Below are 15103 nucleotides of genomic sequence, written 5' to 3'. Positions count from 1 at the left end.
AGTGGGTTTATTAGCCTGGGCAGACTGCAGGGTTCAGGGTGGAGGGGAGCCCCTCAGGGAGAGGGAGGAGTCACCAAACAATGCCCACAGGGACATGATTGGTACGCGGATGTGTCACTCACCGGTCCGTTTTAAGAGGTTGGGAACTGCCTCCTTCTGCCTCCTGGGATCAAGTCTATGACATCTTCTCCTATTGGGGTCGGGGTTAGTCCAGGGAGGAAAATCACCCTTGTTTTCCCCGGCAGATCTGCGTTTTCCAAACTGGTCTTCTCCGGGGAGAGGTGTAATTTTGGAGGGGGCTGGCGGTGGTAGTGGAGTGTATTGGGGGACAGGATGGGGCAAGTTGAGAATGAGAACACAGTTCGGGTCTGCTCCTGCCGTTGGAGATTACCACCTCAGTCCTTTAGGGCTTGAGTAGCCCTCCCTCAAGAATAAGCGCGGCTGATACCGCCCTGCTTACAATCTAGTTAGAAGGCACATTTAGTCCTCCCACCTAGCAGAGGCTGTAAGGGCTACCGTCTCTGGGCTGCACAGGAGAGTGGCATCTCTGGCTCCTGGCCACCCAGGTATCGATGGCACAACCTGGGTTCACACCCAGAGCTGTCAGTGCCCAGTTCCTGGTTTCACCCCCGTAACCCCACTCCCACCTCCACCTCGTCCTACTGGCCACACCCCTCCTGGGGTACTCCTCTTGGGGAGACTGTGTGAGACAGTTGCCTTGCAGCCGGTGGCCTCTGTCACCTCTACTTCGCTTCATCCCTAAACCCCAAGCTCTGTGTGTGTGTCTCTTGCTGTCCAATGCATACAGACTCTGCATTTTGTTTTTCTCTTCCTAGAGCAATCCACACCCCTTGGTCTGGGCGAAACTGAAGGGGTTCCCGTTCTGGCCTGCAAAAGCTCTGAGGGACAAAGACGGGCAGGTCGATGCCCGTTTCTTTGGACAACACGACAGGTGGGAGTTGAACACGGGCTGCAGACGTGTAGCGTTCACTGAGCCTTGCCTACACCAGTGGGTACGAGAGGGCGCAGAGGGGGTGGCCGCCACTTTGCAAGGGTCCTGGTGCTGACCGGTGGTCGTGTATCCGGGAGTTTAAAGGTGTCGTCCTGCGCTGTGTTAGGCCTGGGAGTGTGTGGGCTCCAGCTGTTGCAGGTGTATTAGAAGAGAATCTCGCTTTCCTGCTTTTGGTGGTGAACCCAGCACTGGAATAAGGTTCCATGGCTATTGTAAATGCTGCTGTTCTTTAAAAAAAAAAATTTTTTTTCCTGGAGTAAATCAAACCACTGTGCTAATTGGTTTTGAAAATAATGTTCTCAGGGATCAGAGGCATCTCCCCAGATCACCAGTAAATGGATCCCCGATCATGGCTTGGGGTAATCCCCCCTGTTCCTTTTCTCTGAAGCGAAAATGGGAAATGATAAGGGGCTGCTGTTTTGACAGGTGCGAGCCCTCCCTCCCAGCCTTTCTGCCCTCCTCCCCTTTCCCTTGCTCGCAGCGAAGTAAATTATGGCAGCGATTAGCAGTTCCCTTCAGAGTGCAGCCGCCCGCCGTGTGCTTGCGAACTACAGGTAGGCCGGGATGAGCGGCAGTTAGTACCTGCGCTCCATTTTAACAAGTGAAGTCGTGATTAAATAAGGCACAGGCCCTCTGGAAGCCTCACCAAGCAGTCTGACGAAGTGTGGGAGCATGTAGGGGAGGCTGTTTAAGACAGGATGCCAAACACACAGGGTCTGGCGCAAGTAACGCCCTCCTCCCTTTTTTTTTTATCACAAAATCGTTCATCACGAAATCGTAAGCGTGTAAATCTCTAGCATAACAATATCACCCTCAAGCATACCCTGTGACAGGTTAGGTGAAATGCTCAAATTAAAACTACAAATGATCACAGCTTTAGTATTACTCGACCAACCACACTCAAGCAGGTGTTACTTCGGCTGGGCCCTGTGTTGTAGACACAGCCACGGAATACGCAGGACATTCCGTTTATAATTCTGTGCAACACTGGAATCTGAAGCCCTGCTCTCCGAGTTCCCTTCTACTTGTCATCTTGCAAACCAAAGACGAGAGCGAATCCCAAAGTAATCCGAGAAATCATTTACTAGGAGCCCAGGCCATGCAGTGTCGGGAGGTGGCGTGGAAGGTAGCCGAGATGATCATGGGTTTGCTAGGAGGTACACTATTACCCTTTATTTGATTTTGACCTTTTTTTTGATGGAAATCTTTAAAAAATTCATGTATTTGTTCATCCAAAGAAGTATGTATTTGCCACCTGCCGAGGGCCGGCCAGCCAGGCTGGGTGCTGGGCCCTGGGGGTTTAGGGCTGGGTAGGAAGACGCCGTCTCTGCCCCTCAAAAGGCGGACATCCTGGTGGGGAGGACAGGTACTGGACAAGTGAACAGACAGGCACAGTGGTCTTGGGGCAGGAGGTGTGGGGTTGTGGGGGGGAACCGGGGGGTTGTACGTGGAGATGCGCTAGAAGGGCCAGAGAGAGCAGCGGCTCAGGCTCGGCAGGGCCAGGGCCTGTTATGGGATGGGGGAGGGGAGGATGAAAAGATATGGGGTGGGGGGGGTGGGGTTGGTCAGCCCGTAGATCACAGGGGCTGTCGCGAGGAATCTGGCTTCTCTTTGAAGAGCAAGGGGAATCGCTGGCAGGTTGTGCCTCTTCCTTGGAGCACGCAGGTGTTGGCCATCGAGATGATGTGGGATTGTTCTTACTCTCCAGTACAGCACAGTAGGGTAGACTGAGGATATGGACCCAGAGGCACCCAGTGTTTGCTGGCCCTTAGAGTCTTTTGATTCTGCCTTTGGCTGAGGCACTCTGCACGGACATCCTAACTCCTACTGACAGCCGTCGAAGGTGACTCAAGGGCATGAGCTGTGCTGGTTCTGTTGCCAGATGCCGCCCTCCCCGTGGGGCCCCTACATCTGGGAAAAAGTCAGCAGCACCAGTCTGATGTTTGTGAGGTTTCCCCTAGCCCCCTTGGTGTCTTCTGTCCCCTCGGGGGGAGTGTGCTGAGCTGCTGGGCTGGTTCTGGGGGAAGGAGGTGTATTGGGCAAGGTGTAATGGACACCCACAGTGGTGGAGGGGCGGTATGTTGGCTTTGCAGGCCTGTGTCAGCTGGCCTTGAGCAGGGAGTCCCTGACAGCCGTCCAGGAGGCCACTCCTCAAAGGACAAGAGTCCCTCCCTCAGCAGAGATGTCCTTCAAGCAGAATGGGGCCTGTTTGCTCACAGCCTGCTCTGGGTCAGACCCAGGAGCGCAACCGGGAGGCTCCAGGGAGGCTGCAAGGGGGAGAACACGCCCTTTTGCAGGGGAGCCTGCTTTGGGGTTGTAGAGCCAAAACGTGAGCCGGGACAGGTGTCAGGGAAACCCATCAGGACAGTGGAGTAAGCCTGGCTGGTGTGGCTCGGTGGACTGAGCGTGGGCTGCAGACCACGGGGTCACTGGTTTGGTTCCCAGTCGGGGCATATGCCTGGGTTGCGGGCCAGGTCCCCAGTGAGGGCCACATGGGAGGCAACCGCACATTGGTGTTTCCCTCTTTCTTCCTCCTTTCTTCTCTCTCTGAAAATAAGCAGATAAAACAAAACAAACAAGCAAACAAGACAGTAGAGTAAGATTTCTTACAGACCACAGACCATTCTATGTTCATTGTCAAGTGAGTAAATCCTGGAGCCAGGGAAGGCTCTTCATGCAAATCAAGGCATGTTCTGAAGAGTCCTATCTCGTGCCTTTTGTCCTTTAAAATACCTTGGTTTTCCTGTTTTATGTCATAGACACACAGTAGTATATAAAACTATACAAGACATTCTGTTAAATTCCTGCAGAGCTGGTGTTAACTGAGGGCTGGCTGTGCAGCAGGCACTTTTTTTTTTTGTAGAAGCCACGTCTCTGCCCGTTTTCCTGATGCCAGATCTGAGGCCCAGAGCTAGAAAGTGTAACACCAGCTCCCCCGTGTGACTCTGTGGTGCGCCCCCCCCCCCCCCCGCCCCACGACATTGCCCCCACAGACTTTCTGTTGTTAAGCAAATCTGATTTTCCTTTGAATATTTCCTGGGCCTGCTTAAAGGAAAAGAAACACTCACTTTCCTGAAATCACTTGCCAAGCAGCTTCATTGGAGGCCCTTAAGAACCTGGGGAGGAAAAGGTAAGGCCCCGATACTAGATGACAGTGTGGGGGAAATGCAGTCCCTGTCTCCAGGGCTCATCAGCACCCGGTGGCGCCAGGACTGGGGCGTTTCCTTTGCTCCCCGTGGCGCCCCTCCAGGTTGAGGCTCCTCTTCCAGGTTGGCGGTGGCAGCACTGAGGCTGGCTCAGGCCAGGGGAGTCACTTGCTTGCAGAGAGCCCTGGGGATCCTGAGTGATCCCCAGATCTGTCCTGTCCGGCCCGGATTCTCACCCACCCTGTTGTAAAATGTGGTGGAGTCCAGGCCGTTCCGACTGGCTGCAGGCGGGGTTCCTCCGGTCTCAGCAGAGAGACGGCCGTGAGCTGGATGGACGGGAAGCCGGTCCTGGCCAGCACTCGGAGAGAGCAGACCCCGCTGGGGTGTGCAGTGTTAGGGTGTGTTACTGTCTAGTTGCACGCAGCCTGTGCGCTTGCTTTATTTGTCCGGGTCGCTTTTTCCTTTAAAACTAGGGACAGGATGCTGACTGTGAAACTTTGGACAAAATGTAATAGAAGAAGCTCATACTTTGTTTCTCTTTGAAACCTTGGAAGGCTTGGTAGGGTGGGGTTCAGATTCCTGCATAGTTAGGGGGTGCTCGCGGTAGACTGGCCGGGAGCTTCATTCCTCCTCACGGTGCTGTCTGCTTCCTGCAACTGGGCGCCAGGCTGGAGTTCCTGGGCTGGGAAGGACAAAAGGCTGCCTTGGAAGGCACACTGCACCTGGTTCCCAGCGGCAAAGCGGCTCGAAACGTGACCAAGTTACTCCTTGGGTGTTCCAGTATTGGCTCTGCCTTCCGCAGAGCGTGGGAGTGGTGCACCCACCTCCTGGCTGTGGCCACTCAGGGCCACTGATTCCAGAAAAGCAGCTCGTGTTCTCGCGAAGGCTCTGCAGGGCACACGGGCGTGTGGGGTGTGGAGGGTGGGAAGGCAGGACCCGCCTGGGGAGTGGAGGGTGTGTCCCGGAGGGCTACAGGGCTGTTTTCTCGTTATTTTCCATGTGAATTATTTTCACATTCAAAACCACGCTCCTCCGTTGAGGGTTAGGGTTTTTACGACATTTCCTCCTAATCCCATGGAGAACTCCAGTTTTGAAAGAGAGAGGTTTTTCTTGTTTGAGTGGAAAAGAGTAAGATTGGGGAATAATTTTCTCTTGGGAGGTGTGGGCTAGGATGCAGTGACTATTTTGTGATTCTCCACCAACCCAAAGAAAATCAAAGGGGAGTGATTATTTTTTTAATGGATTAAAATGACTAGGTCTATCGAGCCCTTTAAAGTTTTGGACAAGTTCACGTTCACGTTCAGTCCTGATGATAGAATGTGTTTGTTACGTGGATCGTTTATTGACCATTCCAACCAAGTCGTTTTAGAAAAATGGAATATGCATTTAAAAGCCTTGGCAGGCCTGCTAGGCTAGGTGGGTTTGCCTTAAGGAAGAGAAAAAACAGTTCTGAAAACAACTGGAATGTTCGTTCCACCGAAGACGCGCGGGTCAGGGAAACGCGGTATGCGTACCCGGTGGGACACTCTCCCTCCTTAACTCGGGAGCCACGGCACGGCCGAACACCCGGGGACCTCATGCTGCGTGGACGAAGCCAGTCGTGTCAGGGCAGTCACTGTGTGATTCCATTCCAGGGAGGGCCCTGAAACGGCCACATGCATACGCTCAGAGTGGAATGGTGGGTGCTGCCATTTTTAAGGCTAACTAAAGGGAAAGTCTTTTCTTTTTCCCCTAAGCCCCGGCAGGAGAACCAACTCTGCCTTCCACTGCTGCCTATCACTGGCAGAAAGACCAGGCCCCACTGTGCTGCCAGCGCAGGCACACCGGAGACCGGTGCCCTGGCTGGGCTCACCAGGCGCAGCCGTGGTGCTCACTGCAGCTGGAGCGACCCACAGGAAGGGTCCGGCAGATACCTAGAGTCTCGGCTGCCATCCCATAGGCCCCTTCTCTTTTTGTCTAAGTTTTCCTGACTATGAGGACCTCCCTGTCCTGCTTTTTCCCATAGTTTCAAATCTAAAGATCCCTTATCAGGGAGATATTTAACAGCCTTAAAAAGCTGAATTAGTTTAAAACATTGCTTTTGTTCTTGAGACAGCTCGTTGCCTGTGGTTAAGTATTTGTAGAACCCCTAACAAAATTCCTTAACACATAAATGAACCTTTTCTGAAATTCCTCCTGCCGCAATTGCGGCGATTACAAAACCAGTTTCACGCCACCTGCACCCTCAGTTCCTGCTGCTTGCTGGTGAGGAGAGTGCGGTGCGTCAAAACGTGCTGTTGGTGGGAGGCAGTCTGGGAGAGGGGTACCGGATATTTGGGGTACCCTAACCCTGCCTATGGGTCTTGGTTTCTCTTCCCAGCTGTTTAGATCAGCCAGCTGGGAGGGCTCGGAGCGCTGGGTGACCAGCCCTTAGATTGCGCTTCCCCGGATGAGCCAAAAGTTAAATTATGGGAGATGGAATTCCCTATGAGGACCCTACACGTCTTGGGGATTAGGCCCCAGACACCTCCATGAGGCCCCCACTCACGTAGGGATGCCTGAGACCTAGAGCTGGAGGGAGGAAGGGCCTCTTTTAGTCAGAGCTTGGTGGGTGCCAAAGCCCTCATATAAACTGGGAAGCGGTCTTTGGAGTTCCATAGAAACCGAAACTTGCATAAGGTATCAGCTTCCCTGTTGCAGGCTGACGGAGAGAAAGGACAAGGATGGAAGGTGCTGAGAAAAAGCGGCCTTTGGCCAAAACAGATTACCTGACTGCTTTTTTCAAGGCCAACTCTTTGCTCTCACTCCCATGCCTGAGAACTAAGTTTTCTGTTTTCAAAAGCTGTCTCGAGAGAGGACAACCTAGGAAGGAAAACCTATTTCCCTGGAGTCCAAGGCATCCTACGACATACCCGAGAAAGAGTGCGGGGTCATCGGCCCTTACCTGGGCTGGTTACATGTAAATCCACGCGAAGTTGATGCATTGTCCACAGTGACGGCTCGTAGCCACTGGCTTCAAGAAAATGATCCGGATTCCTTCCGGGCCCCACGTTGGGCGCCAGCTGTTTCGGCCACCAACTGGCAGTGACCACGGAACGCTGCGGATGGCTCGTTGAAACACGAGAAAAACATAACACAGAGACAACCAGGTCCTGTGGGGGAAATAGGGATGGAACGGCGACTCTCTCCAGTGGGGAGCGCCATGGCCACCCTCCCTATGGGAGTGCGCCCCGTTCTCCCACCTGAGCAGGCTTTTGTTGGGTTCGTTTGCATAAGAATTCAGGTAAAGCTCATTACTCATTGCCAGGAAGTAAGGATCAAACAATAGATAACAAGGAAGTTTGAGGGCCTATTTTGAGTCAGGGTCAAAGAGCTGTAAAACTTTAAGGAACAAACTTACTTCTCCCCTGGACCCTCATCATTCAACTGAGAGCATTCTAAACAAAGCAGGTTTCACAGGGTTTTACATATTCTTTCTTAGGCCTGATCACCCGGGGAACCCGCCCTTTCCAGCACAGGGCAGCACCACCCTGTCATTGTTTCAGGCTTAGGTGGAGCAAGGGAACTAAGGCAACCAAGAGATAAGGAGATTTTCTCCCAGAGGATGAGAATTCAGGCTTTGTCAAAGCCGAGGGGTGAGGGTCCATCACCCCCTTTTGCTGTAGCTCCCCAAGTCCTTCCTTGGGGGCCTCCCATATGATCATGCCTGTCTTAGGTCGTTCCCCCTTTGGGGAATCTTACCCGTCATTGGCTAACCGACCAAGCTTTGGGGTTCAGTTATGAATGAAGCAGCAGAAGCAGCGCTCCTGCTAGGGAGATAAGCTTGCCTCCTTGGTGGTTTACAGTTCCAAGGTCATTCCCTCATCCTTAGCCCTGGTGGGGGTTACAGGTTCTGATACCAGGCAGGGCAGTTCCCAACAGGGTGCCAGGGGCTGGGGGAGGCTGAATGGGGGACCACTATCGGACGGGCGTGGAGTTTGGTGAAACAAGGTGAATACACCCTGGAGAATTGCCGGCTGTGCAGCCCGGTGCCTGCCGTTGGCAGTTCCGTGCCGTGGGCTCACGTGTTTGTCAAGAGGGTAGAACTCACGTCCCGTGCTCTTACCGCAATGATGTTTATGAGACAAAAGCAGTTAGAGATCTTGTTAATGACCAAAGTTGACTTAACCTCTCTTTTTTTTCTTTTGCCCTCCTAGGGCCTGGGTTCCGATAAATAATTGCTACCTCATGTCTAAAGAAATTCCTTTTTCTGTGAAAAAGACTAAAAGCATCTTCAACAGTGCAATGCAGGAGATGGAGGTGTACGTGGAGAACATTCGCAGGAAGTTTGGGGTTTTTAACTACTCTCCGTTCAGGACACCCTACACGCCCAACAGCCAGTACCAAATGCTGCTCGACCCCAACAACCCCAGCGCCGGCGCTGCCAGGATAGACAAGCAGGAGAAGGTCAAGCTCAACTTCGACATGACGGCGTCCCCCAAGATCCTGATGAGCAAGCCCATGCTGGGCGGGGGCGCCGGCCGCAGGATCTCCTTGTCGGACATGCCCCGCTCGCCCATGAGCACCAACTCCTCCGTGCACACGGGCTCCGACGTGGAGCAGGACCCCGAGAAGAAGACCATGTCTAGTCACTTGAGCGCCAGCGAGGAGTCCATGGACTTTCTGGACAAGAGCACAGGTCAGCCCCAGGCGGGGGAGGCTGGGGCAGGCCCTCGGGGGCTCAGGTGTGCACCGGCGCACACCTGGCCGACCCCCACTGGCCGGCAGCACCGAGCCACGGGGAGCTTCCTGGAGTTTTACGCCAGTGGGGCGGATTTTAATTTTAACACGAGCAACGCCCCTGAGCTCCTGCGGGGCCCTTTTGCAGGGAGGTGCTAGATGTCCTTGCAAGGCTCAGCCCAGACGCCTCTTAGAATGAACCACAGCAGCTTCCTGCCACAGCTTTTTCTGTCTCAAGTATTTTGTTTTAATGGAAACATCGTTTTTCTGTCAGAACCATGCAGTCACATCATTTAGTGCTTAAATATCAGAGAAACATGCCAGGTAACCCATAACAGTCTTTTCCCCACGCGCAGTCCCCCTCCTTAAAGGTTGCCTTGTTGAATAGTTGTCTTGCGTTTTTGTTGGTTTTTTTTAAAGATTTTATTTATTTAATTTTAGAGAGGGAAGGGAGGGAGAGAGAGAGAGAGAGAGAAACATCAATGTGCAGTTGCTGGGGGTCATGGCCTGCAACCCAGGCATGTGCCCTGGCTGGGAATCGAACCTGCAACACTTTGGTTTGTAGCCTGTGCTCAATCCACTGAGCTACGCCAGCCAGGGCCTGTCTCGAGTTCTTGACACTTGCTACAGCGAGGTGGTTAAGACTGAGGACACTGGTCTCAGATTCCAGTTCTGCCACCTCTCCCTGCATGGCTCTTGATTGGGGTACCTGGCCTCACAGGCTGCACTTAATGTGAGGGTCATAGAACCTGTCCCCAAGGTTCTGGGAGGGGTAAGGGAATCGGAGAGCAGAGCGCTCAGCATGGTGTCTGTCTGGAATAGTAAGTGCTACAGAAATGCTGGCGACTCTGTTACTTCTTTTGGTGGTTGCTGGTCAAATGCCTGTGTGCATGGGGGGGGGTGTGGGCAGTGAGGGGGGGCTGTGCTGGCCGAGTGTGCAGAACGTAAGGGCACCTTGAATTCTTTCTACCCAGACGTAATTTGGTTGTGTGTTTGGTTGTGTGTAAATACTCAAGAACTCTGCTGCTTCCACGAGGAAGTAGGTTTGCTGTTGTTTTTCTTGAAACATGGCCTTCACTGTTTATTCTTTGTTATTCTACCTTTGAGAGACGTGGGCCCGGGGAAGCTTCCCCGCTAAGCATGCTGGTAAAGGCAGCCAACCCTCAGGCTCCATGCTGGGGAGACCCCAGGGCACACGCCCCATCTCCGGCTGCAGCCTGTGGTTCCCAGGCAGGACTGTGGACTCATGATTTTTAGATCTTCACACTGTTCCAGAGACCTGAGAAATCTGTATTTATGACGTGAAAATGTTTTTATATGAAATCTCCCTTTATTAAATGTCAACTCAAAATATCTCCGAATATTTTTCATAATGGATAAAGCACACCTACAGGCTGGACTGTTGGTCTTAGATCTCCAGCCAAAGCAGGGACCTTGAGTAGCTTTTCAGACTGTATTCCCCCCCCACCGCCCCCCTGATCCCGGTTCACTCAGAACCGTAAGGAGCAGGCCTCGGTTCAAGAGACCACAGAAGGCCCCAGAGGATGAAATAAATGATAGGGACTCAGTTCACTGGGAGCTCCATCCCACCCATTTGGGTTGTGTTGGTTCTGGCTGGTTGGTTACTTTCAGGTGCTGCTTGTAGCTGTTCCCACAATGGCTACAGGTGGAGAGGAGCGAGCGAAGTAGAACCAGTGCTTCTGGTCCTTGAAAGTAGAGGCTGCAGCCTCCCCCGTTCCCATCCCAGCCAGGTGTGCTCCGTCCCAGATGACGGAACGTGGGCTGACAGTGTCAGAAAGGCTTCCCTTTGGCCCTCTTGTGTCTGCCCAGAGTCCTTAAAAGCTTTCTCGGATTCCAGCATGCGAGTGCATCGGACAGAACACGGTGGGCGCCTCGTCACCCAGGCTTCACAGCCCGTGCATCGCCACGGGGCGCACGCTGTTGAGAAAGTCCTATAACCTGGGCAGCGGCCCCGGGTGGGGGTCACTGTCGCTTGAATTTTCATTGCCCCCCCCCCCCCCCCCAGCCACCCGTTTCATTAACATTCTTATACATCAAACCTCCGATGTAGCTTTATCCTAAGCTAAATTAGTGAAATGTGGAAGTTCATGTGCTTAAATTGCTCATGGTATTTTTTTCTCTAAGATCCATGAAATGAGTACCTAACTTACAAAATAACAACCCGTGGGCCCGTGAACATCCTCTTGCCTCTGCTCCGTATTTTGGGACGCATAGTTTCTTTCATGTGATGACGAGAATACCTACCATGTGTCGCTGCTTCTTCCCTGGGGACGTACAGAGGTTGAAGTGACATCAGGAGTCCTGACAGAATTGCCTCATCATTTGAGTAGGTTTTAGATGCTTTAGTAGACTTGAAAGTTCCTTTCCCCAAATATAATCCCCTTGTGGGTGTGTGTCTGGGTCATTTGGATAATCATGAGTTCAGGAAGAGAAGGTAATACTCACAACTGCTTTAATCTTACAAATTGCCCTCTTTTCTGTTACGAGCCAGGTAGTAAATATTTTAGGCTTGGTATGTGTCATGAACTATTAATCCTTTTGATTATTTCCCCCCAGCCATTGAAGAAAAGTAAAAGAAATACCCTTCTTAACTTGCAGGTCACACAAGAACAGGTGGTGCGCTAGATGTGGCCCGTGGGCTGGTTTGCCAGCCTCTATTACAGACTAAGAGACACTGGGCCAGTCTCCCCATTTTATGGAAGGCAAGTTGAGGTTCCTATGAGGAGTGTGGGGAGGTGCCCAGGGTCCCACCCCTGCATCCTGAATCTAGACCGTTTTTTCTTTTTTCTCTTGTTGCAACTCTACTGCCCTCTGCTGTTTGCAGTGATGACAACATTTAGTGGAAGCTGGGGGACATTTATTGAAATGCTCCCATACTCAGCCAGACAAGACTGTGATTTATCCAAAACTGTGTTAAAAAAGAAGAATAAGCCCTGGCTGGCATAGCTCAGTGGATTGAGCGCGGGCTGTGAACCAAAGTGTCGCAGGTTTGATTCCCAGTCAGGGCACATGCCTGGGTTGCAGGCCATGACCCCCAGCAACCGCACATTGATGTTTCTCTCTCTCTTTCTCTACCTCCCTCCCTTCCCTCTCTAAAAATAAATAAATAAATAAATAAATAAATAAATAAAATCTTAAAAAGAAGAAGAAGAATGCCATAGGAACAGAAAAACCAGATTAGTTAAAACAATGGAAAAATGTGTAGCCAGCGACATAAAATTTAAATTACATAAAACTTTTATGAGAGTTTAGACACCCTTCTCTCTCAGGGGGTGAGGGGGTTGAGGAGCTCAGAGTCGTGTGTCTCTAATCCTTAGAACTGGACTCATCCTTCTAAGAAACACTTGGTTCGGCCCACAGCTTGTCACTCCTGGTGTCCTGGAATCCTGTTGTCTTAATATTCAGAATGGTTTATCTTTTTTGGTGATTTTTCTCATTCCCCCTGTATCTAGACCTCCTGGCCAGAATGGATGACTTTGCCAATACTTGGCTTGTGGGATCCCAATTTAAGTCATTAATAATGCGTCAGGTCCTGGGGCCTGGTGGTCACCGCCCTGTGAGCTGATGGTCCTTCAGTCGTGTAGCTTAGGGCTACGGCTTAGAGAGAAGGGACATGTTTCCATAAACCCGTCTTTATTGTGACATCATTATGCGTGTGTTGTAGAATGATGGTTATTCACAAAGGCTAAATCCACACAGTGTACCACCTCCCACAGTCAGCCCTCAGTTTCCAGGATTCTCCCCATGTTGGTTTATAAGCCGTATTATTAGTGGGATGGCTAGGCAGGCATGGGAAGGCGTGAGGCTGGGAGTGGGAGGGACCGGGGTGAACTGAAGCAGAAATACACCCTGATCGTGACCGAGGACAGGTATACACGTGTGTACGCGTGACACTTCCCAAAGCACGTGCCGCTCTGAGCTGAGCTTATTTTTACTACAGGGCATGGCTTGTTTTGCTCTGTTTACTACAGAGCTTATTTTTACATACAGGGCTTATTTTTCCTCCTCCTGGTTGTAGCCAAGTGGGAATAGGGGAAGTCCCAAATATTTTTTTAAAAGGACTTTTGTTGACTTCTGGCCAAGATGGAGGCATAGGTAGACACACTGTGCCTCCTCGCACAACCACGATAGTGACAACAGCAATTTAGAAACAGAATAACCAGAACTGACAGAAAATTGAACTGTATGGAAGGAAGGTGGGCAGCCAAGGAATTAAACATTCATCCAGACAGGTAGGAGGGGTGGAGTTGGGCAGCCGGGCGGAGAGGGGTCTCGAGGACACAGAGCGTTGGGACCGGGTGTGTAAGACTGCCGTGGGCAGACCCTGGGCACGGAAGCGGCAACTGGCAGACCCCGGCCGAGGGGTGGCAACTGGCAGACCCAGCAAGGCGGGGATTGTGAAGCAAGGCACTGTGTGCGACCCAGGATCCCCGTGCTGCTGGGAAATAAGGGCCTTGGGGCACTGATTGAAAACACCTGTGGGGGTTGAGGTGCAGGGAGAGGCTCCCAGTCTCACAGGAGAGGTCATTCAAAAGACCCACGGGGTGCACAAGCCCACCCACACGGGAATCAGCACCAGAAAGGTCCAGTTTGCTCGGGGGGAGTGGTGGAAGGGACTGAGGTCCCACGGAGAGTGGAGGGAGCGCCATTGTTCCCTCTCGGACCCCGCCCCCACATATAGCGTCAAAACCCAGCGACTGGGGTGCTTAACCGTGGTGAACACCTAAGGCTCCACCCCTCATACATAATAGGTGTGACAAGACTGAAGGGGGGGGCGAGATGGCTCAAACAGAAGAAATGGAAGCCCCAGAACCGATCCTTTTAAGCAACTGAGAGATAGCCAACCTATCAGATGCACAGTTCAAAGCACTGGTGATCAGGATGCTCACAGAATTGGTTGAATTTGGTCACAAATTAGATGAAAAAATGAAGGCTACAATAATGAAATGAAAGAAAATGCACAGGGAACCAACAGTGATGAGAAGAAAACTGGGACTCAGATCAATGGAGTGGACGAGAAGGAAGAAAGAAACAACCACACAGGTAAGAATGGAAAAATAAGAATTCAAAAAAATGAGGAGAGGCTTAGGAACCTCCAGGACATCTTTAAACATTCCAACATCCAAATTATAGGGGTACCAGAAGGAGAAGAGGAAGAGCAACAAGTGGAAAACTTATTTGAACAAATAATGAAGGAGAACTTCCCCAATCTGGCAAAGGAAATAGACTTCCAGGCTGTTCAGGAAGCTCAGAGAGTCCCAAAGAAGCTGGACCCAAGGAGGAACACACCAAGGCACATCATACTTACATTACCCAAGTTTAAAATGAAGGAGAGAATCCTAGAAGGAGCAAGAGATAAGGAGACAGTCACCTACAAAGGAGTTCCCATCAGACTGACAGCTGATTTCTCAAAAGAGACCTTGCAGGCAAGAAGGGGCTGGAAAGAAGTATTCCAAGTCATGAAAGGCAAGGACCTACATCCAACAAAGCTTTCATTTAGCATGGAAGGGCAGATAAATTGCTTCTCAGATAAGGTCAAATTAAAGGAGTTCATCATCTCCTAGCTCTTATTTTATGAAATATTAAAGGTTCTTATCTAAGAAAAAGGAGATAAAAAACATGTATAGTAAAATGACAGCAAACTCACAATTATGAACACCTAAAATAAAAACAAACTAAGCAAACAACTAGAACAGGAACAAAACCATGGAAATGGAGGTCACATGGAAGGTTAGCAACAGTGGAGTGGGAGGAGGAGAGGGGGGGAAAAGGTACAGAGAATAAGTAGCATAGATGGTAGGTAGAAAATAGACGGGGGAGGGCAAGAATAGTATGGGAAATGTAGAAGCTAAAGAACTTATGACACATGAACATGAACTAAAGAGGGGAATGTGGGTGGGAGAGGGTGTACAGGGTGGAGGGTAATGGAGGGTAGGTAATGAGACAACTGTAATAGCATAATCAATAAAATGTATCTTCAAAAAAAGGAGTTTTGTTCATTTGCTCAAATTAAAAAACAAAACAAAACTACGTGCTACGTCAAATGCACCTGTGATGTGCTGGTTCCTGGATTACCTGTCTGCCATGCCTGGTGTGGCCTGTTTAGCGGTTTTTGTTTTTGTTTTTTATGTTTTCCCTTAACCTTGTATTCTGCATACTTTTTCAAGTTAGTAAATAACCCTTCAACACAGCATTTCTGTCCCACCATAGACGGTTCGGGGACATT

General features: G+C 51.0%; 1 protein-coding gene across 18 annotated transcripts in view; it reads left to right on the top strand.

Annotated features, from left to right (window-relative positions):
* The window catches only part of ZMYND8 (zinc finger MYND-type containing 8), a 115974-nt gene that overhangs the window by 56571 nt on the left and 44300 nt on the right, over positions 1 to 15103 (top strand). For 15 of the 18 annotated variants that reach the window (XM_036009927.1, XM_028523862.2, XM_036009923.1 and 12 more), the window contains 2 exons: positions 837 to 952; positions 8334 to 8815. In XM_036009927.1, the coding sequence (XP_035865820.1) occupies positions 837 to 952; positions 8334 to 8815 (598 nt within the window). Of the gene's footprint in view, positions 1 to 836; positions 953 to 2100; positions 2170 to 4064; positions 4143 to 8333; positions 8816 to 15103 lie in introns of all 18 variants that reach the window. The other 3 variants (XM_036009918.1, XM_036009919.1, XM_036009917.1) reach the window with 1 other exon arrangement.

The sequence above is a fragment of the Phyllostomus discolor genome, chromosome 9 (assembly GCF_004126475.2).
Source record: "Phyllostomus discolor isolate MPI-MPIP mPhyDis1 chromosome 9, mPhyDis1.pri.v3, whole genome shotgun sequence".
Taxonomy (NCBI): domain Eukaryota; kingdom Metazoa; phylum Chordata; class Mammalia; order Chiroptera; family Phyllostomidae; genus Phyllostomus; species Phyllostomus discolor.
The sequence above is the reverse complement of the archived record's forward strand: the minus strand, read 5'-3'. Positions and strand labels throughout refer to the sequence as shown.